The sequence below is a fragment of the Sinocyclocheilus anshuiensis genome, unplaced genomic scaffold (genome assembly GCF_001515605.1).
Source record: "Sinocyclocheilus anshuiensis isolate Anshui unplaced genomic scaffold, SAMN03320099.WGS_v1.1 scaffold1023, whole genome shotgun sequence".
NCBI classification, from domain to species: domain Eukaryota; kingdom Metazoa; phylum Chordata; class Actinopteri; order Cypriniformes; family Cyprinidae; genus Sinocyclocheilus; species Sinocyclocheilus anshuiensis.
This window is the reverse complement of record NW_015546084.1, coordinates 335,216-354,407: the sequence shown is the minus strand read 5'-3', so window position 1 is coordinate 354,407 and position 19,192 is coordinate 335,216. Positions and strand designations below refer to the sequence as shown.

General features: G+C 38.9%; 2 protein-coding genes across 3 annotated transcripts in view; one reads left to right on the top strand and one right to left on the bottom strand.

Moving 5' to 3' along the window:
* Nucleotides 1-19,192, top strand: part of LOC107699966 (pyruvate carboxylase, mitochondrial-like) — a 124,040-nt gene that overhangs the window by 103,043 nt on the left and 1,805 nt on the right. The window contains exon 12 of the mRNA XM_016501430.1: nucleotides 18,306-18,366. Coding sequence (XP_016356916.1) covers nucleotides 18,306-18,366 — 61 coding nt within the window. The remainder of the gene's footprint in view (nucleotides 1-18,305; nucleotides 18,367-19,192) is intronic.
* Nucleotides 4,795-12,738, bottom strand: LOC107700015 (leucine-rich repeat and fibronectin type-III domain-containing protein 4-like). Of its 2 annotated transcripts, XM_016501503.1 has the most exons (4): nucleotides 12,345-12,738; nucleotides 11,334-11,830; nucleotides 8,497-10,155; nucleotides 4,795-6,081 (listed from the first exon to the last, which is right to left on the bottom strand). In XM_016501503.1, the coding sequence occupies exons 3-4, from the start codon at nucleotides 10,131-10,133 to the stop codon at nucleotides 5,040-5,042; spliced, it is 2,679 nt and encodes an 892-aa protein (XP_016356989.1). In that variant the 5' UTR covers nucleotides 10,134-10,155; nucleotides 11,334-11,830; nucleotides 12,345-12,738; the 3' UTR covers nucleotides 4,795-5,039. The 2 variants fall into 2 exon arrangements, with proteins under 2 accessions (XP_016356989.1, XP_016356990.1); XM_016501504.1 differs by lacking the exon at nucleotides 11,334-11,830.

Sequence of the window (19,192 nt, the reverse complement as noted above, 5' to 3'; positions counted from 1 at the left end):
AACGTGGCACTTGCGTGAGTTAACACTGTATGCAATACCCGCAACCTCACACCAAATTTCAGGACGTGTAGATAGGCAAGCATATATATTTATACATTATACATTTAGTAAGCAGAAATCCGAAATTTACCTTAACACAGAGGAAGATGCGACTGAATTGATGCTTGAAGAATGCACTTCCAGCAGCCATGATAAACAGTTGGCGGTTAAAGTTTTCTATGCACAATTTGATTTGACAAAAGTCACGAGACCTATTACTATCTCTCTATCCAATCACGTTGATGGATAAAAAATTTAATTAAAATAAGCATGTAACGACCACAAACTGAGGAAAATAGCGGAGTAAAAGTACCGATACATCACTTAAAATGTACTCAAGTAAAAGTAAAAGTACACAATTTTTAAACTACTCAAAAAAGTACAATTACTGATAAAAACTACTTAATTACTGTAACGTGAGTATTTGTAATTCGTTACTTCACACCCCTGCTTAATTGTAAAACCTATCAGTGAAAATTACTGAATGAAGCCATTTCATTTCACACACAATACTAAAAGTTCATTGCACTTAATGGAGATGGTTTTTTTTAAAGGGGTCATGACATGAACAATCAAATTTGCCTTGATCTTTTGGCATATAAGATGACTTTATATCATTATGAGAGCACTGCGAGCATCGAAATCAAATAGAAACCATCATAATCACTGACGTTAGATGCAGTATACAGATGCCTGTTCTCAATTAAACGTTATCCTATTCCTAACTCACTGGGTTTTAAAGTGTTTGGGTCAACCTGAAGTGGCGTTAGCGATCATTTTACTTCAATAATGCGATTTATTTTTGCTGTCATTTTTCTTTTCTCTTTTAAATTTGAGTTTTTTTTTTGGGAGTCATGCAATAAGACCAGGGAATGTGCGTGCTGTTACAAAAAATGTGTTGTTAAATGCACTGTAAGTCACTTCGTATAAAAAAAAAATCTGCTAAATGAATAAATGTAAATCAATAAATTGAAAGCTGTCCCGATTAACTGCTTTTTTTTTTAATTAATACATTTTTAATTACAGAATAGATCACTCAAAAATACAAATGCTGTTTTTTTTATTCCGTTTAAATATTTTACATTTAAATTTTTATTTCATTTTTTTAGTGGACTGTTGCTTTAAGAACTTAATCTGTATGAGGACTGTATCTAACCCTCACTGTGAATTAGGGCTGCACGATATTGGAAAAAAACTCACATTGCGATATTTTGTTTTTCTGCAATATATTTTGCGATATGAAAAAAAAAATCACCAGATGACTTGTATAGCTCTATTTGGGGGAAAAAAATCAATGATTGGGGTGAGTTTTTTAGGTGAGTAAATCAGCATAGAAAATAAACAAATTACAAGCATAGACAAATATAATAGAACAAAGGTACAAATGAAATAAACAGTGCTTTATATTTTTCAGGTAAGTCTAACAGTATTCAGGTACAGAAATTGAATAATCAAATGTAAAATAACACTGCATAGTCTTCACTATATAAATTAAATCTAATAAATCTGTGTTAAAGCTACAAAAGTGATTTTTCTCAGTGTTTTATTGTTTGATTAACATTCATGACAGAAAGCAGGAACATTAAACTGCTGTGAACCAATATACTGTTACACATCCATTTTCTTTCTCAATTGTTTACCTTCACCTAAGCCATTAGCAACTGTGTTTACAAGGATACTAGCAGAGACATGCATTTTGACATAATTTCGCACGTGTGTCTTTTTAGGCACAAATAGATGCGAAAGTGAACGGAATTCAGTATTCACCTGCATCTGCGTGGCTCTTACCGTGTCTACACTGGACGCGAGCGGTGTGACGTGACAAAATACTATGAACCCATTATAATCAGTGATGCTGTCTACACTGGATGCAGCCCGGCATGACACGACAAATCCCAGACAGTAAACTGATGCTCGTTCTATTTATGACGTACTGACACAAAGTTCAAATGATTTTCAAAGGTCGCTTTGTCACGTCCGGTGTAGACACGGTGTCTGTGTGTGAGCAAAGAAAACGATCAGTATAAATATGACAATCAGTAAACATCGCACATCCTGTCGCGATATCGATGCTGAAACGATATATTGTGCAGCCCTACTGTGAATAGGGCTCTTTGTGGTGGATGCCCATAGTAAAGTAAGTTAGAGTTTGACTCTCAAAGGACTAAAGTTGCTTAGGCAACTTTATTTTGTACATTGCGCTAGCTATCGTCTTGTCAAGACTCACAGGAGAGAGAGAGAGAGAGGGAAAGGCGGTAAAGCTCAGCAGCTGCAGTGGAGTCATCACAGCCAGAGAGAGAACAGGCCAGCTCTGTCTGCATCACTGCTCCTGCATGCATGTGATCGGCTAACCACCTATGTGCCAATCAGAAGGTTTTAACTGGGTAAAAGAGGGCAGAATGTCGCCTGTAGCAATCATAAGGAACCGTTCCATCATCTCCTCCACCACCTCCTCCCTGTGCTGCCCACACTTGTCTTCCGTGCAGTCGGAGTTTTGTGCTCTTCGTGGAGTGTGTAAAGACATTTATGCACTCTAGGGGTATTTTGGAAATAAAAAGCATGCTCATGATTTTAGACATCACACTCTAACAACAAAAGCGCCCGTAAAAAATGAGACCATGCGATTAGTACATGCTGTTCCTGACTGGAACGAGATATCAAATCTGTGTGAAACCGTGCTTTTTTTCCAGTAGTTTTTGCAGTCTGCTAGGTCTTAGGACAATCAATTTTTCGTCCTTTTTTTTTCTTTCTTTTTTCAGCCTAAGCTGGTCTTAGTTGGTCTGGCGGGAGAAAGGCTGGTCACCAAGCTAAACCTCATCTTGGCCAGGCTGGAAAACAAGCTAGAGGAGCCAGGAGCCAGATTTAAGATTTGGCCAAAGTGAAGTACTAAAATTGTTTATATTAATGTTTTTGAAAGTCTCTATGCTCACCAAGGCTGCATTTTTTTGATAAGAAATATAGTAAAAATAAATATTAGCATGTAAAAGAATTGTTTTCTATTTTAATATATTTTAACAGGTAATTTTCAGCAGCCAGAATTGTCAGGTTCTTATTATTTTCAATGTTAAAAGCAGTTTTTGTTGCTTAATATATTTGTGGAAACTGTAATACATATTTTCAGGATACTTTGATGAATAGAAAGTTTGAAAGAACAGCATTTATTTGAAATAGAAATATTTTATAAATGCCTTTCCTGTCTTTTTTGATGTATCTTACCCCAAGCTTTTGAATGGTAGTGCAGTTTCTACAAAAAAATATTGTGCAGCACAATTGTTTTTAACGTTGATGATGATAAAAAATGTTTCTTGAGCACCAAATCAGCATATTAGGTTAATTTCTGAAGGATCATGTGACACTGAAGACTGGAGTAATGATGCTGAAAATTCAGCTTTGCCATTAGAGTACATTAAAATACTAATAAATAACAATTATTATAAATTGTAATAATATTTCACAATATTACTGTTTTTACTGTATTTTTCATCAAATAAATGCACCTTACTGAGCACTCTTTAAGTATTCTGCTCACTAGGTTTTATAAAAGAAATCAATCATGTATTGATAAAAAAAAATGATACACATACACATTATTTCTCCATATCATTAAATCTTGGCTACAACCTGAGCTTCAAAGACCATTTGTGATATACATTGTAACAAAGAGCTTAGCATAACACACAGACCAGGCAGACAGGAAACCTCCCCCAACTGCGCCACTGTCCTGTTTTTCTGGTCCACACCTTCACCCCTACCTTTTTCCTTTCATCTCCGTCCTGTTTTTCTCCTCCTCTTCTGTCAGCTGTTATATAAAAATGGTCTTTAGTGGGTTTGACACAAAAGAAATGAAGAAACATAACTGGAAATAGCAAGCTTCATCTTGAAGCCTTAGCTGATATAACACGTTACTTATTTTGAGGTCTTGCAGATGAACAGACCTTGTTGTTGTTGTTGTTGTTGCTAATTATCTGCAATTAAATCTCCAGTTAAGTTAGCTGAGCTAGAATTAGTACAGTAGAGACATTAAGCTGATTATATTATCTGACATTTTAATCAGGTTTTTTTATAGGCCTGTATATGCCATGCTGCCAGTTAACTGCAGCGCTCTTGTTTTTGGTTCAAAGCATTATGTGCCATATGGCTTTTTATTCCAGATTCTCTTAAGCAATTAACCTTGGAGCTATCATATCAGATTGATCTCAATTAGAGCTTCATTACAGCTTCATTCCACAATATGGAATATCATTTTTACAGAACAGATTTTTATTCTTTTGGAATCTAGAAAAAGGCTGATCAGACAAGAACAATTATGACTATTCAGACCATTGTTGAATGACATTTGAACACATGGTTTCCCCGTTTTAAACACCAGTGTGTTGAAGTGTTCTATGAGTTCCCCTTTCATCTTTTCAATTCATTGAAAAACATATCCACCAAAAAAATAAAAAATGGGGAAAGAAACATTACAGCATATTTATATACTTTCCCTTATTAGAGGGCCCAGACATGTTATGCTTCTTCGCAGCAGTGAATTTCGACATAATGCATTCCCTCTTTGGGTTTGAATGTTTTTTTTTTTTATATTTACCCCTTTAGTTCAGCTCCTCATTAGCATTCGAATAGTGTTTCTTCTGCATAAAGTAGCGGCTGATTTATTCAATAATTTATTAATTGGTTAATTAATCTTGTTGAAACAGATGCTTTAAGTTGTAATCCCCCATGCCTTGGGCCTGTCGTAAAAAAACAAGCCTGTCCTTGAATTCATATTTCTTCAAATCCTACTTGTCATTCTTTGTCTTCACATAATTTGATTTTGAGCCTTGATGTGGTTCGAAATAATGGCGGTCATCAAATAATAGCCAATCCTTTTGTCAGGAGCATTATTTTCATCAATCCTGTCCTCCCCTGATAATTTGTTTTCATCAAATTTTTATAGTTACCTCATTCGTATCAGCCTTTCCTAAATGTCACCCCCCACAAATGTGGAGTCTTTTTTTCGCTATCTACACCACACTTTCCTCCAGGTCTCTTGGATTGACGGTCATGCTACTGTTTGAGTTTGAAGTTGAGTTGGAGTTGGAGCTGGAGGAGTTGTTGGAAGCGAAGGCATGTAGATAGTTCTGCGTTAGGCCGTGGCCGTACTGCTCGCTGCTACCCGTGCTGGACGTGCTGGTGGTGGAGGCACAGTGGACAAGCATGCCATGTAGGGACTGGCTACGTCGGGTCCAGATGACGCTCAGACGCTTGGCGTAGCTGTAACACGTGGTGGTGGTGATTTCACCTACGTCAAAAGAGCAGCTACGCTTGGTCTTGAGTGCTTGCCTCACGTCTGAGCCTCCTTCCCTTCCGTCATCTCCATCTTGTGCCAATGCAAGCGAGGCCAAGACTTGTGTGTCCACGCCTCTGTCTTTCTCCAGAGACTTCCTCAACTTAAGCCTACCTGCTCGCTTTTGTGTCGGCGTGAGCAGTGTGTTACTTGGGGAGTAATAGAGTGTCAATCTCTCACTTTCTGGTGTGAGAGGACTAAAACATTTTTCCCTCACTACCCCGTCTCCCCTATCGCGTGTGCCACGGTGTGGCTCCGGGCTCTGTTTAGGTTTCGGGAGAGAGCTGGGCTTGTGTTTGTCATTTGTTCTTTGGGCCAAGAGTCCATTTGGCAACGCCACCATCATCATACTGTTGTTTCCATTCGTCTGGGCGTAAACATCCACCCCTTTGACTGGAAAGAACTTGCCTGGCCTGTTGGCATCGTCCTGACACTCTCCGCAGACGCGATGGCGCACCATCATGGCCACAGTGAAGACCAGAAGGGTTACTACCACCACGCCACCCACCATCACTGTCAACGTGCCGCCCAGGAAGTGAGCGTGCAGAGAACGACATTCTGGATAATCCTCTTTAGTGCTGAACTGGATGCAGCCCAGTACCTTTGTAGTAGCCAAGGAGGAGATGCCATCATCAAATATGGCCAAGACGCACAGGCTGTAGTCTGCTCCTGACACCAAGTTTTTCAGCAGGAAACTATTATTGGTTGGAGGCAGAATTCTGACACCAAATAGAAAAAGAAGAGAACATTTATGAGAAATTAAACATCATATCAAAGAAAATATCCTGACAGAAATACATTAAGCACAACAAAGTGAGCTTTAGAAGCTACGTTTTGTAGTGAAAATGGCTTAAATCAATACCCTGCAATGAAGGGGATTCTAGAAATGAGCAAATTAAGAATAAGCTACAGATGTTGTGGATGCGGCAGTCTGACAAGCGGTGAAGCATTTTTACATTAAAGCTAAAAGGGTGCCGACATGCTTCTTGCCTGAAGGACTCCTGCCCACACTAGTCTTTACAATCTGCCATCTCTGGCAGAAACAGTGTCCGTACAGTACTCTTTAATAGACTTCATTGACTGTGTCCAGTGCATTTGCTTTGGCTGCTTGGTTATATACTGTATGTCTGTAATGAAAATGCTTTGGATGGCTACACCTGATTCAAGTCCTTAAATTCACTTTACTTTGAGAGGTAATTGGCGGTTACAGCAGAAGGACCTTGAATAATTTTCAATCTCCTTTGCACTAGTTTCAATAAGCTATTTGCCTCCTTTCTTTTCAGATTCAAGAATATTTTCTTGAGTCTCCACCTCAGTAAAAAGAACTGTGGTGTTATTGAATACATGCTGCACTGTAAGGAATAAAAGACATTTGAATTCACATTCATGTAGACTTCTCTTATTTTTGAGCTCAGTGTGTCACTGCATATCAATGAGACATTTGCATGCTTATCTGCATATTAAATTTAAAATTCTTATGGATGATTTGAATTACAAGCCTTACAGGAAACATGTCTTAATGATCTGATGTTAATGAAGTCTTAGTTGTTTCTTTATGAATTGTGTTGGCCAGTGATTTTGAAAATGAATGATTTGATTAAAAAAAAAAACTGAGAAACAAAATTGTTTTCTGTGGTTATTGACATTATGCCACAAATGCTGTCAATAGAGTTTAACTTGTATTGAATGTGGAGTGTCTCTTGAATGTGGAAAAATATCTAGGAAAATCTCTCTAGTTTAGCAATGCACTCAAGGTGGCCAGTCAATGTGCATTAATGTCTGTCTTCTGGCCTAGAGTAGCTTATTGTGTTTACTCTTACAGATTCCTGCATGTTGATGGGATTAGCTGTAGTAACGGGTCCATTATGAAGATGCCTGGCCTCCCACTCATGTACTTCTCTGCCTGCCATCACTCAGCAACTGCTGCTACTTCTGCTACCCTCATCCCCTTCTCTTCGGCCCATTCTCCTGTATCTATATATATATTTCTCTCCTTGTCATCCAAACATGCCCCTCACCTTCACCATTTATTATTGATCCCAATCCCTGGAAATCTCACTGCTCCTTTCTTTTGTTAAGCCTCTCAATGTATGTCCTTACCATGCAAGAATTGGTTCTTCTGTGCATGTGCATTGAATGTTGCAGCTCTCTTCAATGTTATTGAGTTGAAGAGCCTCTAGTAAGGTTGTAAAGGGTAAGGAAAAGGTAATGAAAAGGAAGAGTGAAATAAGCAAATCAAATCGTAAAATAAAGGCTACCATGAAGGAATTTCTGTTTTCATGTCCTGTAATAGGATATTTGCATGCAAACTATGTTGTTTGTGCATCCAAATACTACTGCACAATATGCAAAAAGTATCCGTATTCATGATCAGTAGTTGAACAATACCCAGATGATGTACTGCATCTGCTGAGATTCTGAAGTGTGCAAACAGTGGACACTTCACTATCCTATGAGAGAACACAAGCTGAAGAACCATCAGAATTGAAAGATGATAAAAAGCCAGGTGGCTTCTTTGTGTAGGTACTGTTTGTACAGAGAAACTTTCTTTGATTTAGATATTGTTAAATTAGCAGCCAAATAAATAGTTTTCTTATTCGTTGTTAGTGTGTAAAAGAACCAAGCCAACCACTACTGACTTCTTCCACCTGTCTAAGAAGAGTTGGTGTAAGCAACTACTACAGCCCTTCCCTTGTGACCTGCCCCATCTCTCTGTCCCCCTTCTCTCTACATTTAGATCCATTTCACTCTTCCTGATTCTTTGTGACACCATCTTCAAATGTGTAGGTTTTGCCCTTTTAAAGGGTCCATCCTGTTTTCCCCAGAGTCAGCAGGTCCTCTCACTCCACTGCTCTGCTTTCTTTACCCCTCCCTGGCTATAAATAGCTGCCTGTATTTCTTTTAGCCTCATGGCTCAACTTGAATCTTCTATCCGCTTTGGGCTGTGTCTGTTTCCTTTGGCCTTATCCTTCCATCAATATCTGAAGCCTAAAATCCATGAACATGAGCACCAAGGATGTTTACATGCATTCACTTGAAACGCATGAAAACCAAACACTAAAAACCAAAACATAATTTTCTCTTCTCTTTTTTGTCAAAAGTGCTGCAACAATACAGAAACAAGATATCCTTACCTGTAAACAAGTGCGTCATCAGCTGTGCTGTTGTACTGGATCTGATACATCCACACTAAGAAAGGCATTGAAGATCGACCCATTTTCCAGCGAATCTGTGCTGAATGGGATGTCACACCTAGAACTCCTACCAGGGTTTCTGTTCCTCCATTACTGCTTCCACTTCCTCTTTCTCCAGTATCTCCCTTGCCTCCAGTGGCATTCCGTACAGTCACTGCACCAGACCCTGCCCCTTCAACCCCTCCACGGCCACTACTAATATCAGAGGATCCAGGGTCTCTGTGGTTGATGAGAGTTATTGTACCATTCCCTCTATGAGGAAGAGGGATGATCTTCAAGTCTACCAGAGCTGTGGATTCCCCTGCAGCATTGATGGCAATGCATGTATAGGTGCCATCATCTCTAGCACGGGTCACCAAAAAATCCAGTGTGCCATTATAGTATGAGCGAATGCGACTAGAGTTGGCCACAATACGGTCATCTGGTGACACCCAATGAATGACTGGCTCAGGGTCACCAATGGCTCGACATTTAAGTGTGGCTCTTTGGCCCTCCAACACCCACAGCTTGTTGGTATTACGGGTGATCAGTGGAGGCTCACATGTGAACTCTTCCTCTGGAATGGACCAGAAGTATCGACCCGCCAGATGACTAGGTGTGGCACACGTCTCCATGTCATCTTCCCGAGTCAGTCGTCGTAGCCACAACAGCTCACAGTTGCAGTGCAGCGGATTCCCCCCAAAGTTAAGGCTGATGATTGAATTGTACGGTGTTGGACTGACAACCCCAATCTGGGATCTGGAAAACAGTGGATCAGGAGGAAGAGTCTGCAGTCTGTTCGAGGTCATATCCAGTCGGGACAGTTTATAGAGCTCACTGAAAGAACCCTCAGCAATCTGGTCTATTAGATTGTGATCTAGATTTAAGGTGTGCAGGCTAGCCATATTCTGAATAGATTCCCAAGGAACCCTGCGAAGGTTATTGTAGGAAAGATCCAGATCCTCCAGAGTTAGTAGGAAGTCATCAAAAGCATCCTCCGAAACATCTATGAGCTGATTGTTGTTGATGATGAGATGCTGAAGGTTAATAAGACCTGTCAGATCCTGAGGCCCCACCACTGTGAGACGGTTGGTGTCCAGGTGAAGCGAACGCAAACTCTCCAGATCAACAAAGGCCAGTGGTTTCAGAGCATGTATGGTGTTGCGTGACAATGTCAAGTCAACTAGTCCTGTCATATTGGCAAAGTCTGCACCTCCCACTTCCAGGATGTAGTTGTCAGCAAGACGCAGCTCCACAGTGCGGCGATCAATGTTTGGTGGCACAAAAAGAAGACCTTTATTCACACACAGTGTGCTCAGAGACTCTGATAAGTTCCGACACACGCAATGGATGGGGCAGATGGACACCATGCCCCATGTCTCCCCTGCCAACACACCTTGTCCACTCCGCAGCAGTATGGAGCTGAGGAGACCCAGCCAGAAAATTGTTGACTGTAGCATGGGACAGGGGCGGACACTTGTTGTGCTGACAGGGATAGATGAAGCAGGATATCTCCTTGGTTGGATCCATTTCAAGCTCTCCTGTTCTTGCAACAGATTGGTTCCTCTAGATGGACTCCCTGGTTCTGTGCGTGGCATGGTAACCAGGTTGTCCACAGACCTGTGTAAAGAGAACAAACATTAGAGGCTTCAACTCAGAACTGGAAGAAGTTCACTCTCTGTCTCCCTCAGTCCTAAGCCTGCTAGTCCATTCACTAATCCCCTGCCCAAATGCGGTTATCCATTAATTGCCACTGAGACTTGGTGCTATGCCTAGTCATTCATCCAGTATAAGCTCACTTCATCTTGCAGTGTATCAAAGAGGAGCTTATCGTGAGCCAATCTACCAGTGTCCATTGCTTCAGATTAATGGTGTACCTGGAATCCTTTGTCAGTTGTTTAGATTTCAAGGCATTTATCATGTGCCCAGCAAGTGCAGCAAGAACTTTAAACTTTTCCCCCGGTTTGTGAGCGGAAGAGAGACTCGATTTGGCTGCCAGGGACAAGCCACAAGATGATCAGTCACATTCTAAGTGATGAATGCCTTGGCTGTCTTCTCATCGCAGATGTGAGATTATGTGGCTGTTGTTGTGGCTGTGTGTGCAGACAAGGTGTATCTATTTACCCAAGTCTTATGTCCTTCTGTTTGTTCTCCTCCCTGCTGCTCCCTGCTCTCCTACAGGGGTCTGATTACTCCATTAACCTGATACATAACTGTCTGTGTGTGTCGCACACATGGATAGAACTGCTCCAAACAATCAGTGCAACGACAGTAGGGAGCGACACGAGCTGCAACGAGTGTGTAAAGGAATTTTAATGGATTTCACAAGACCGAAACCCTGTGATATCCAATGCACAATTGTCCTTAAACATTTGCAAATGCTTGACTTGGTTTAATTAGTCCATCAGTCGCCATCAACAAATGCTGCAATGTTATGCTGATGATTATATTTGTTGTTTGTGATTTTGGCCAGTTCATTTCAGTCTTACATAATGGCTCCAGTATCACTCTCGCAAAGCAGTTTTAAAACAAGAGAGTGTGTGTGCAAGTGAGAAAGGTAAAGATGAAGAGATAAGATGGGGCAGCTTAGGGAGTAGAGTTATATCCTATAAATAACCATGTGCAATTGGCTCAAAGCTGTATGTGTGCAAATTTGCTATAAAGAATTAATACAGAAATGAATTACACACTGTAAATATCCTGCAAACAATTGACAAACCTCATGGGCTTCTACCTGCCAGCAGTAAAATATTTTGTGCATGGAGGGAAAGGAGAAAAATTACTGTCATTTTTCATACCTGTTGTGTCTGTTTCATTAAGATTTAAAATGGTTTCCAATCCTTTCAGTTCTTTTATAGACAAACTGCCCAGCTAGTCCCATCATTGCTTCAGATCAAAATCCAGAGGGAAACACTGTGAAAATATTCAGGTGTGCTAAGGGTCGATTTGTTCCTCATAGTGAATCGTCGAAAATCCTGATGTGAATTTGATCTGTGGTCAAATGGATGACTTACTGACAGTCACATCCTCACTGCCTTGCCGTTCTTTTCTTCGCCATGAGTCACTGCCCCGTTTCCATAATCCTTAGTGAACCTCAGTTAAATGGAATTGGGTATGTCTGGGTTGTTTTTTTTCTTGATTTTCATTGTTACCTGTTTCATCCAAAATTCTCATTTATTTCACAGCATTATTAAAGTCAGAATCCAGTGAAAGCTTGTTTTATTCAAATCATCTTTTATTTGCAAAGGTGCTTCCAGTAGCAAGTGGCTTCCAATCCATTTAATCTCGGAGTGAACTGCCAAAAGAAACAAAAATCGCTCTTAATAAATAGTTAACTACTATTAAAAGCTCACATTCCTTTTTTATCAGCCTGTTTTTGTTCTCTCATTTCTCTTGCTTAGACCTTTAGCTCAGATGCCACATCTTTAAGTGGAAATCATGCTGTGTATCGTTCATGTCTGTTTGCTGATGTTGGCGTCTTACACTATTGAGAATCCTAAATTAATTGATTCTTCCTGTAAACTGGCACATTAAAGCAAATAATCCAATTAGACCTGCTTTCAAGCAGACCCTGTGGGTCTGACTGAGCCAAATATGTGTGTATGTGTGTGCACACTCTTGTCTAGATGGACTAGAAGTCTATACACTCAATTTCACTGCATGATTCCCTCTTTATTGTTTTCTCTCTAAGCCACCCTGAACTCTTGTAGTCTTTCTACTCTGTCTTAACTCCTTATCTCCTTATCTCTGTCTCCACTCTCCTCAACCTCTCCTAAATACCCAAAGAGTGAAGTCAAACATATACCAACCTTTTTTATTTCCAAATTCCTGCTTATGTCCATCCAAGAGAACTGCTGCCCTCTCCAGGGGTCCCTTACCCTCTACATCCTCTCAGGTTCCTCAGGGAGGGATTTTGGGTAGCATCCTCGCCCCTCGTTTCTCTCCCCACTGCTTCTTTTGTTTTTACTTTTGCAAACGGTCCAGGGAAACCCCGCCCTCAAAGTAGGAAACCATCACCTACAGGCACGAAGAACCTTATATAACCGTGCGGTTGAGTCCCCACTGATGTCGCTTATTGCCATCAATCAATGCCTTGTTTTGCTCTGTATTCTTGAACTGCGCGAGTCTGTGATTTGTTGGTTCTGATGCAGAGAGCAAGTCGATGTGAGTGCAAGCGTTTGCGACTGCAATGTGTCTGCTACAGCAAGGGCAGAGTGAGCGGGAGTGAGGGAAGAGAGAACGAGAGAGAGAGAGAGAGAGAGAGAGGGAGGGGAGAGTGGCAGAGCCTGAAGCAGTCTTGGCTCTCGGTATGAGGGGAAAGACGAAATGTAAGGGTAAAGGCAGAATGGGAGTGCATTGGCTGACTGGGGTGTGAGGTTGGATCTGGAGAGGAATTGCTTAAAGCTTTGTCCCTCTGACAGTACATGTTTAACAGCAGGGCACCATCAGTCAGCAGACACACTAAGAACTTTTGTCACCAATTCTCCCACAGAGTCAGTTTTCATCTTCTGTGAATGCAAATTCATTATATATAATTAAAAATGGATAAGAATAGCTGATTTTGAGAATTTTTGAGAGATGCATGGGTTGTTGGAGGTGGGCAACAAGGGTATTCTGATGCCCTTGACAGGATATGACATGGCTCCAACCTTATCCCCAAAACAGCTTTGTTGACTATTTTTGCTTTTTAAGTGAAAAAATACCTTAAAATTAGTGAAAAATTAAATAAAAAAGTGAAATTCATAAATGCATAAACTTTCAAATATCAATGAAAACAATAACACCTTTGACAGTAATGTTCAATTTGTTAACATTAATGTATTACAGTAGGTATTATGAACTAATAATGGTTTTTATTACTAATAGTATAAAAATGTTATGTACTATGTTTTTAAATCATCAATATTCATAATACATGACCTAATGTTAACTTGAAATGTTAAAATGTATTAGTATAATAGTTTGGGGTCTGTCAGATTTGTTAAAAAGATGTTTCATGCTTGTCAAGGCTTCATTTATTTGATCAAAAATACATTAAAACAGTAATGCTCTTTTAAATGCTATAATTTCTGTTTTAATATATTTTAAGATGTAATTTATTCCTATGAGGGCAAAGCTGAATTTTACTGAAAGACTGAATTACTCCTGTCTTCAATGTCACATAATCTATTCAGTAAGCATTGTAGTATGCTTTATGCTCAAGAAGCAGTCCAAACAGTTGAAAACAGTTGTGATTCCTTATATTTTTGTGGAAACAGTCTTTTTTTTCAGAATTCTTTGATGAATAGAAAGTTCAAAAGTACAGCATTAATTCAAAGCATAAATCTTCTGTAACATTATAAATGTATTTGCTGTCACTTTTGATCAATTTAATGCATCCTTAAAAATAGAAAGTAAAAAAGAAACCCTACTGATTCAAACTTTTGAACGGTAGTGTATGCAGGAACAAATATTATTAATAAATGCTTAATAAATGTTGAAAAGTATTGCTCGTTGCTGTTGCATTAAATAATGTTAACAATGAATGAATCTTGTTGTAAAGTGTGAGCCTAAAAACAATGTCTTGGTCCAGTGTTATGACACTTACTGTTGATGCAAGCGGTCACGGTTCAAAGCCCACTGTCTGTACCAAATCATGAGAGAGCCGTTCTTATAAGCTGAGCTGTATAATCATCTTATGAACATGAGGCTAATACAGCTTTACACGGTCAGCAAAGTTGAGAAGTAGAGAAGGAGCCAAAGATGTTCAGTCCAAGTTACACTTTTTCTCAGTTTCTCATGTTCTATCTCTGATTCCCGTAATCTTTGTTTTTCTGGGCTCTGTGATTTTAGGTAAGCATGAGTCACTCAGTCTTTATGCGGGTCTATATATAGAGGCCTGACTGCATGCAAGCGCAGCTAAGCGGACGGCACGCAACATTGCCAGCGGCCCGCTGTAGCCCAGCTCCACACGCTTCGAGCATGTAACCGGTGGGCTCAGAGTCTGCTAAACCTCGCTGCGGCTGACGTATCAGACTCAAGATTTGGCCGGCGAGCCAAAATCAGTCTTGGTTCAGTTAAATGATGTTTCAAAACATGACAGATCATGAATAATACATTTAAGTACCATAAGACAAATATGAATGATTCATGTGTGTATGTACATTAAGAAAGAGACTGCAACTGCTGGATCCAAGCCACAACTAATTGCTGTGAAAGAGTGATTCCAGCAGGGGTACATACACCCCGGGGGAAACTTAAGCGGGTTACTGTAAGATTTAGTTTTTGGTTCTTGAACCTATAGGAGTGAATTTACAACTTAAAATATTAAGACTTGAACTAATTTATTTCCTTTTTAATGAAACTAAATAATATGTGTGGTTTGACAATTAATGTGTACATTTATTCATTTATTTTGTAGTAAAATATGCACTACTGTTCAAAAGTTTAGGCTTAGAAAGGCTTTTTTTTTTTGGAAGGAATTTAGTATTTTTTTATTCAGGAAGCATGGATTAAATTGATCTTAAGTAAAGGTAAAGACTTTGTACATTGCCCCCCAATAAATATACGTTTTAAATATTTAAAAATTGTGCCTTTGAATTATTTATCAAATAATACTGGAATAAATGTATCTTGGTTTTCACAAAAATATTAAGCAGCACAACCGTTTTCAACAGTGCTAATGATTGTAATAAGAAATCTTTCCTGAGCATCAAATAGCATACTGAAATAACTGTATTTTAGTTTAATTGTATTGTAATTTAACAGTATTACTGTTTTTACCTGTATTTCAAGTAAATGCAGCCTTGGTGAGCATAAGACTCAGTAGTGTATGTGTTTATATAAACAATGCAAATCTGCAGGATTTAAATATAACGATCACTGTTTCCTCACAATTTGAAGACTTAATCTTATGTACTATTTCTCAAAGATGTTCTTGCTGCTGGGACCTTTTTCATTAACATTTGTATAAATGATGATGCGTTTTGCTGATGGGTGATATTTCATACTTGTTGAGGTTTGAAAGATGAAAATAAAAATAATACAAATGTCTTGAATTTAATTAAACACCCAATGTGGATTTTACTTATGAATAAACTTGCTCCTAGGCCTTTCTCAGTTTCTCAGCCGATTGCCCTCAGAATTGTCAAAACTTGTGTAAGACTTCATTATAATAATAGTAGCTTTTATAGTAATAATTAGCTATCATGTGAATACAATATGAATACATTTCTAGTTTGTTGTTGATTAAGGCATAATTGAGTCTTTCTAATGAGGCTGTGGAGAGACGGTTGGGAAACAGAGTAAAGCACAGTGGACTTGAGATATTTCAGCACCCTGGACAGCTCCAAACTCTGAGCTACTCAAATTGGTTAAATCTGTGAGACTACGTTGTGATATCGCCATCTGTACTTCCATCTGTCTTGTTATACAGGTCCCGTGGCTGGATGGTTGGCATTGTAACTGCTCATTTTAACACTGTATTCTTCGATGTGGTTGCTCCTTATTTCTAAATGTAAAAATCCAGACAGGTAGCCTTGAATATATCCACAGCCTGTCTGTGCTTAAATGTTTAAACTCCAGTGTTTTCTCTCTCCCGCTCTCTCTCTTATTCTGTCTCTTCCCTGATTTTATCCAGCCATTGTAGAGCTTGTGGGCAACAAATTGTTTCCAGCAATACCCAGTGGTTTACCACTAAACAACACTGTCCAAGCAAAGCTGTAAAAAGACATTTCCTTTACCAGCTATGAGAAAGCTTTGATTATTGTGGATTTATGTGCATGCTTGTGCTCTTCAGCATCATGGTTATTTTGTATTGAACATGTGGACAGGATGTGGTTGTAGAATCATGTTATTGAAAATCCCTTGTTTGCTCTGCTTTCCAAAAAATCATTAACCCTCTGTTATGTATTATTATACCATTGAGTAAAAAAATCAAACATAGTTTTTTTTCCTTTATATTTAAAATAAATACTTTTTATTTAGTTATAGTTTTGTTTCCTTAAGGCAGCATTGAACCATAAAATTGAAACAATGGATGTTTTCGTGCCTGAAGTAAATTGCGCATCCTTCTTTGAAATACTAATATAGTTATCTACATAATGTAGTATGATTCTAATAATAAGGTTTAATTCATGGTCAGTTTTTGCATTTCTGTTACTTAGAATATGGTCCTCCCTTCTGCATAAAGAAGAGACTCATGAATTGGGCGTTGTCTTTTGGTTCAGTGAGTCAAAATTCGTTTGTTGCCTGGAGGCAACACAGTACCATAGAGGGTTAAACTTGCTGCCCGTCAGCTATGGTAGTCGCAATGGTTTTCAGTACATCAGTATGCATCTTATTGTACAAGTATGCAAAGTCTGTAGCTTCAGACTCTTTGTCTTACACAACATTATGTACTTCATGTCTCCGGCATTGTGTCTGTATGTCTGTATAAAGTTAAAAGTTTGGACGCACGTGATTGATTTTGTATTAAGACGTACAGTAAATTAAAGGAATAGATAACCCAAAAATTAATTATAAATGCACCCTCATGTCATTGCAAACATTTTTAACTCTGTAGAACATTTTGAGAAATATCTTTCTTGGTCCATACAATCGTCAGTGGTGACCAACACAGGTTTACTAATGTTCTTGAAAATATCTTTTGTTTTTTGTTTTTATTTTTCAACACAGAAGTAAGCTATTTTCTGTAAATGTCATGCAATTCATTAGGTATATAACTAAAGAATGACAAAGTACAGTATACAGTAAAACTATTTGCAAAACAAACCAGTGTTCATGATTATTGTAACAAAATATACCAACATCAAGCAGCATAACAGACTGTTTTTGTACAGCTAACTGACACCAAAAGTCTTGCGCATTCAAGCCAGAAATGGCTGCGTCTGCTTTTACATTTAAAATGCTTACAGTTTGTTTTTTGAGAGGAATAATGTAAAAGTTTGGAATGAGGAGGAATCCTGAAGTCAGAAGAATCTGGGTCAGAGTGCTGGCAGATTAGAGCTGACTCTTTCCAACTCTCAGTTCTTGGGAGAAGATTTGGACTCGGCCTCTCTTTTGGTTTCTTTTCTTCCTCATCCTCGATCTCTCCTTCACTTGTTCTCTTAAGGTCTCCACTAAACCCTTCCGTAGAGAATCAATGTGTTATGTGTATGTATGTAGGTGGCAGGGGTGCAAAAGCCAAGTGCTAAAACTATAGAGTTTCAATTAACACTTTGCTTATTCTGTTAGTCTCTCACATCTGCTCCCTTTTCAACTCTTCAACCTTCTTCCGATTTCATACCCTTTATTTCATGTCTATCTCCCCTTCTCCGACTGCCATTGGAGTCCAGTATCGACAGTCAGGCTAATGGATTCTGGAAAATCTTTCATGTTCAGCCGTTGGTTTCAGCTCATAGCGCCACAGAAATGCATGTAGCAGACTATATCAGGAACACAGGACTTGAAATGTGTTGCATGTTAGCTCAGTATATTGAGTTTTTTCTTCATGCTGTAACAGTGAGCACCATTTCCTCAGTGACCCGAGCCCAATTTGCACACACTCAAAGGCAGGTTTGAATAGTGATGGAAAGGAGTATTGAGTGTTTAGATAATGGTATTGATTTTAGAACTGCCTACCGAATGGCCCCATCTGCCCTGTGTAGGACCATTAGCACCTAAGCTCAGCCCGTGTTGATTGGTCTTCGTCTCGCAAGAGCTGCCCACTCTAGGCTCTCACCAGCTTTCAGGTCATCAGCTCCTCTGAACTAGTTAAAAATGTATTTGTCTGTTCTCTTTTCTCTCCCCAGACAAACATCCCGTTCCTCCAGAACGTGCTGAGTAATAATCAGTTCCTGAATGGGACGGTAGATACTCATAAGACAAATAAACACCGGTATTCGGTATGAACAGGTATACCGCCCAGCACTACATTTTGTCATATGAATTATGGATAAATGAAACTATTAAAAGCAGTTTTTCGCTGGAATAAAATATAAATATTAGATGAGACACCTAAACTTGGGATAGTTCACTCAAAAATTTTGTCATTAATTACTTACCATCATGTGTTATTCCAAACCCGTAAGACCTTTGTTCACCTTAAGAACACAAATTAAGATATTTTTGATGAAGTCCAAGAGCTTTCTGACCATCCATAGACGGTTTTGTTTGCGCACAAAGAATTCTCGTAGCTATATATATATATATATATAAGCACAATCAGCATAGAATGATTTCTGAAAGATCATGTGACAGACAATTTGAGTAATGGCTGCTGAAAAATCACAAGAATAAATTACATTTTAAAATATATTCAAATTTTTTTATTAATATTTCACAATACCATTGTTTTTACTGTATTTTTGATCAAATAAATGCAGTCTTGGAGAGCAAAAATATATTTCTTTTAAAAATAAGAATAAGATAATGAAAGATTTTGGAAGGTATTGTGCATATGAACAAAAATGTGTACTTTTCACCATCCCTGCTCTTTCTCAGCAGCCCTTTACAAAGTTTAAGTCAAGCCAAGCCAAGTGCCAAAACCTTTTAAGTAACGTGGGCTGTGCAGTCTCCAGTCCACTTGAACCCATCCACTCAGTGTATTATACCAGCAGAGGTGGATTTGAAGCAGTTTGGACTATTTGTGTGTGATTGCGTTTGCTCGTCATTTAGGGCATGTTATGGTGAACGGCCC

Excerpts from the sequence above, each read along its gene's own strand:
- LOC107700015 (XM_016501503.1), bottom strand. The coding sequence starts at position 10,133 with ATGCCACGCACAGAACCAGGGAGTCCATCTAGAGGAACCAATCTGTTG. Across the intron at positions 6,082-8,496 it reads GATGACGCACTTGTTTACAG|AATTCTGCCTCCAACCAATA; the intron begins GTAAGGATATCT and ends ATTTGGTGTCAG.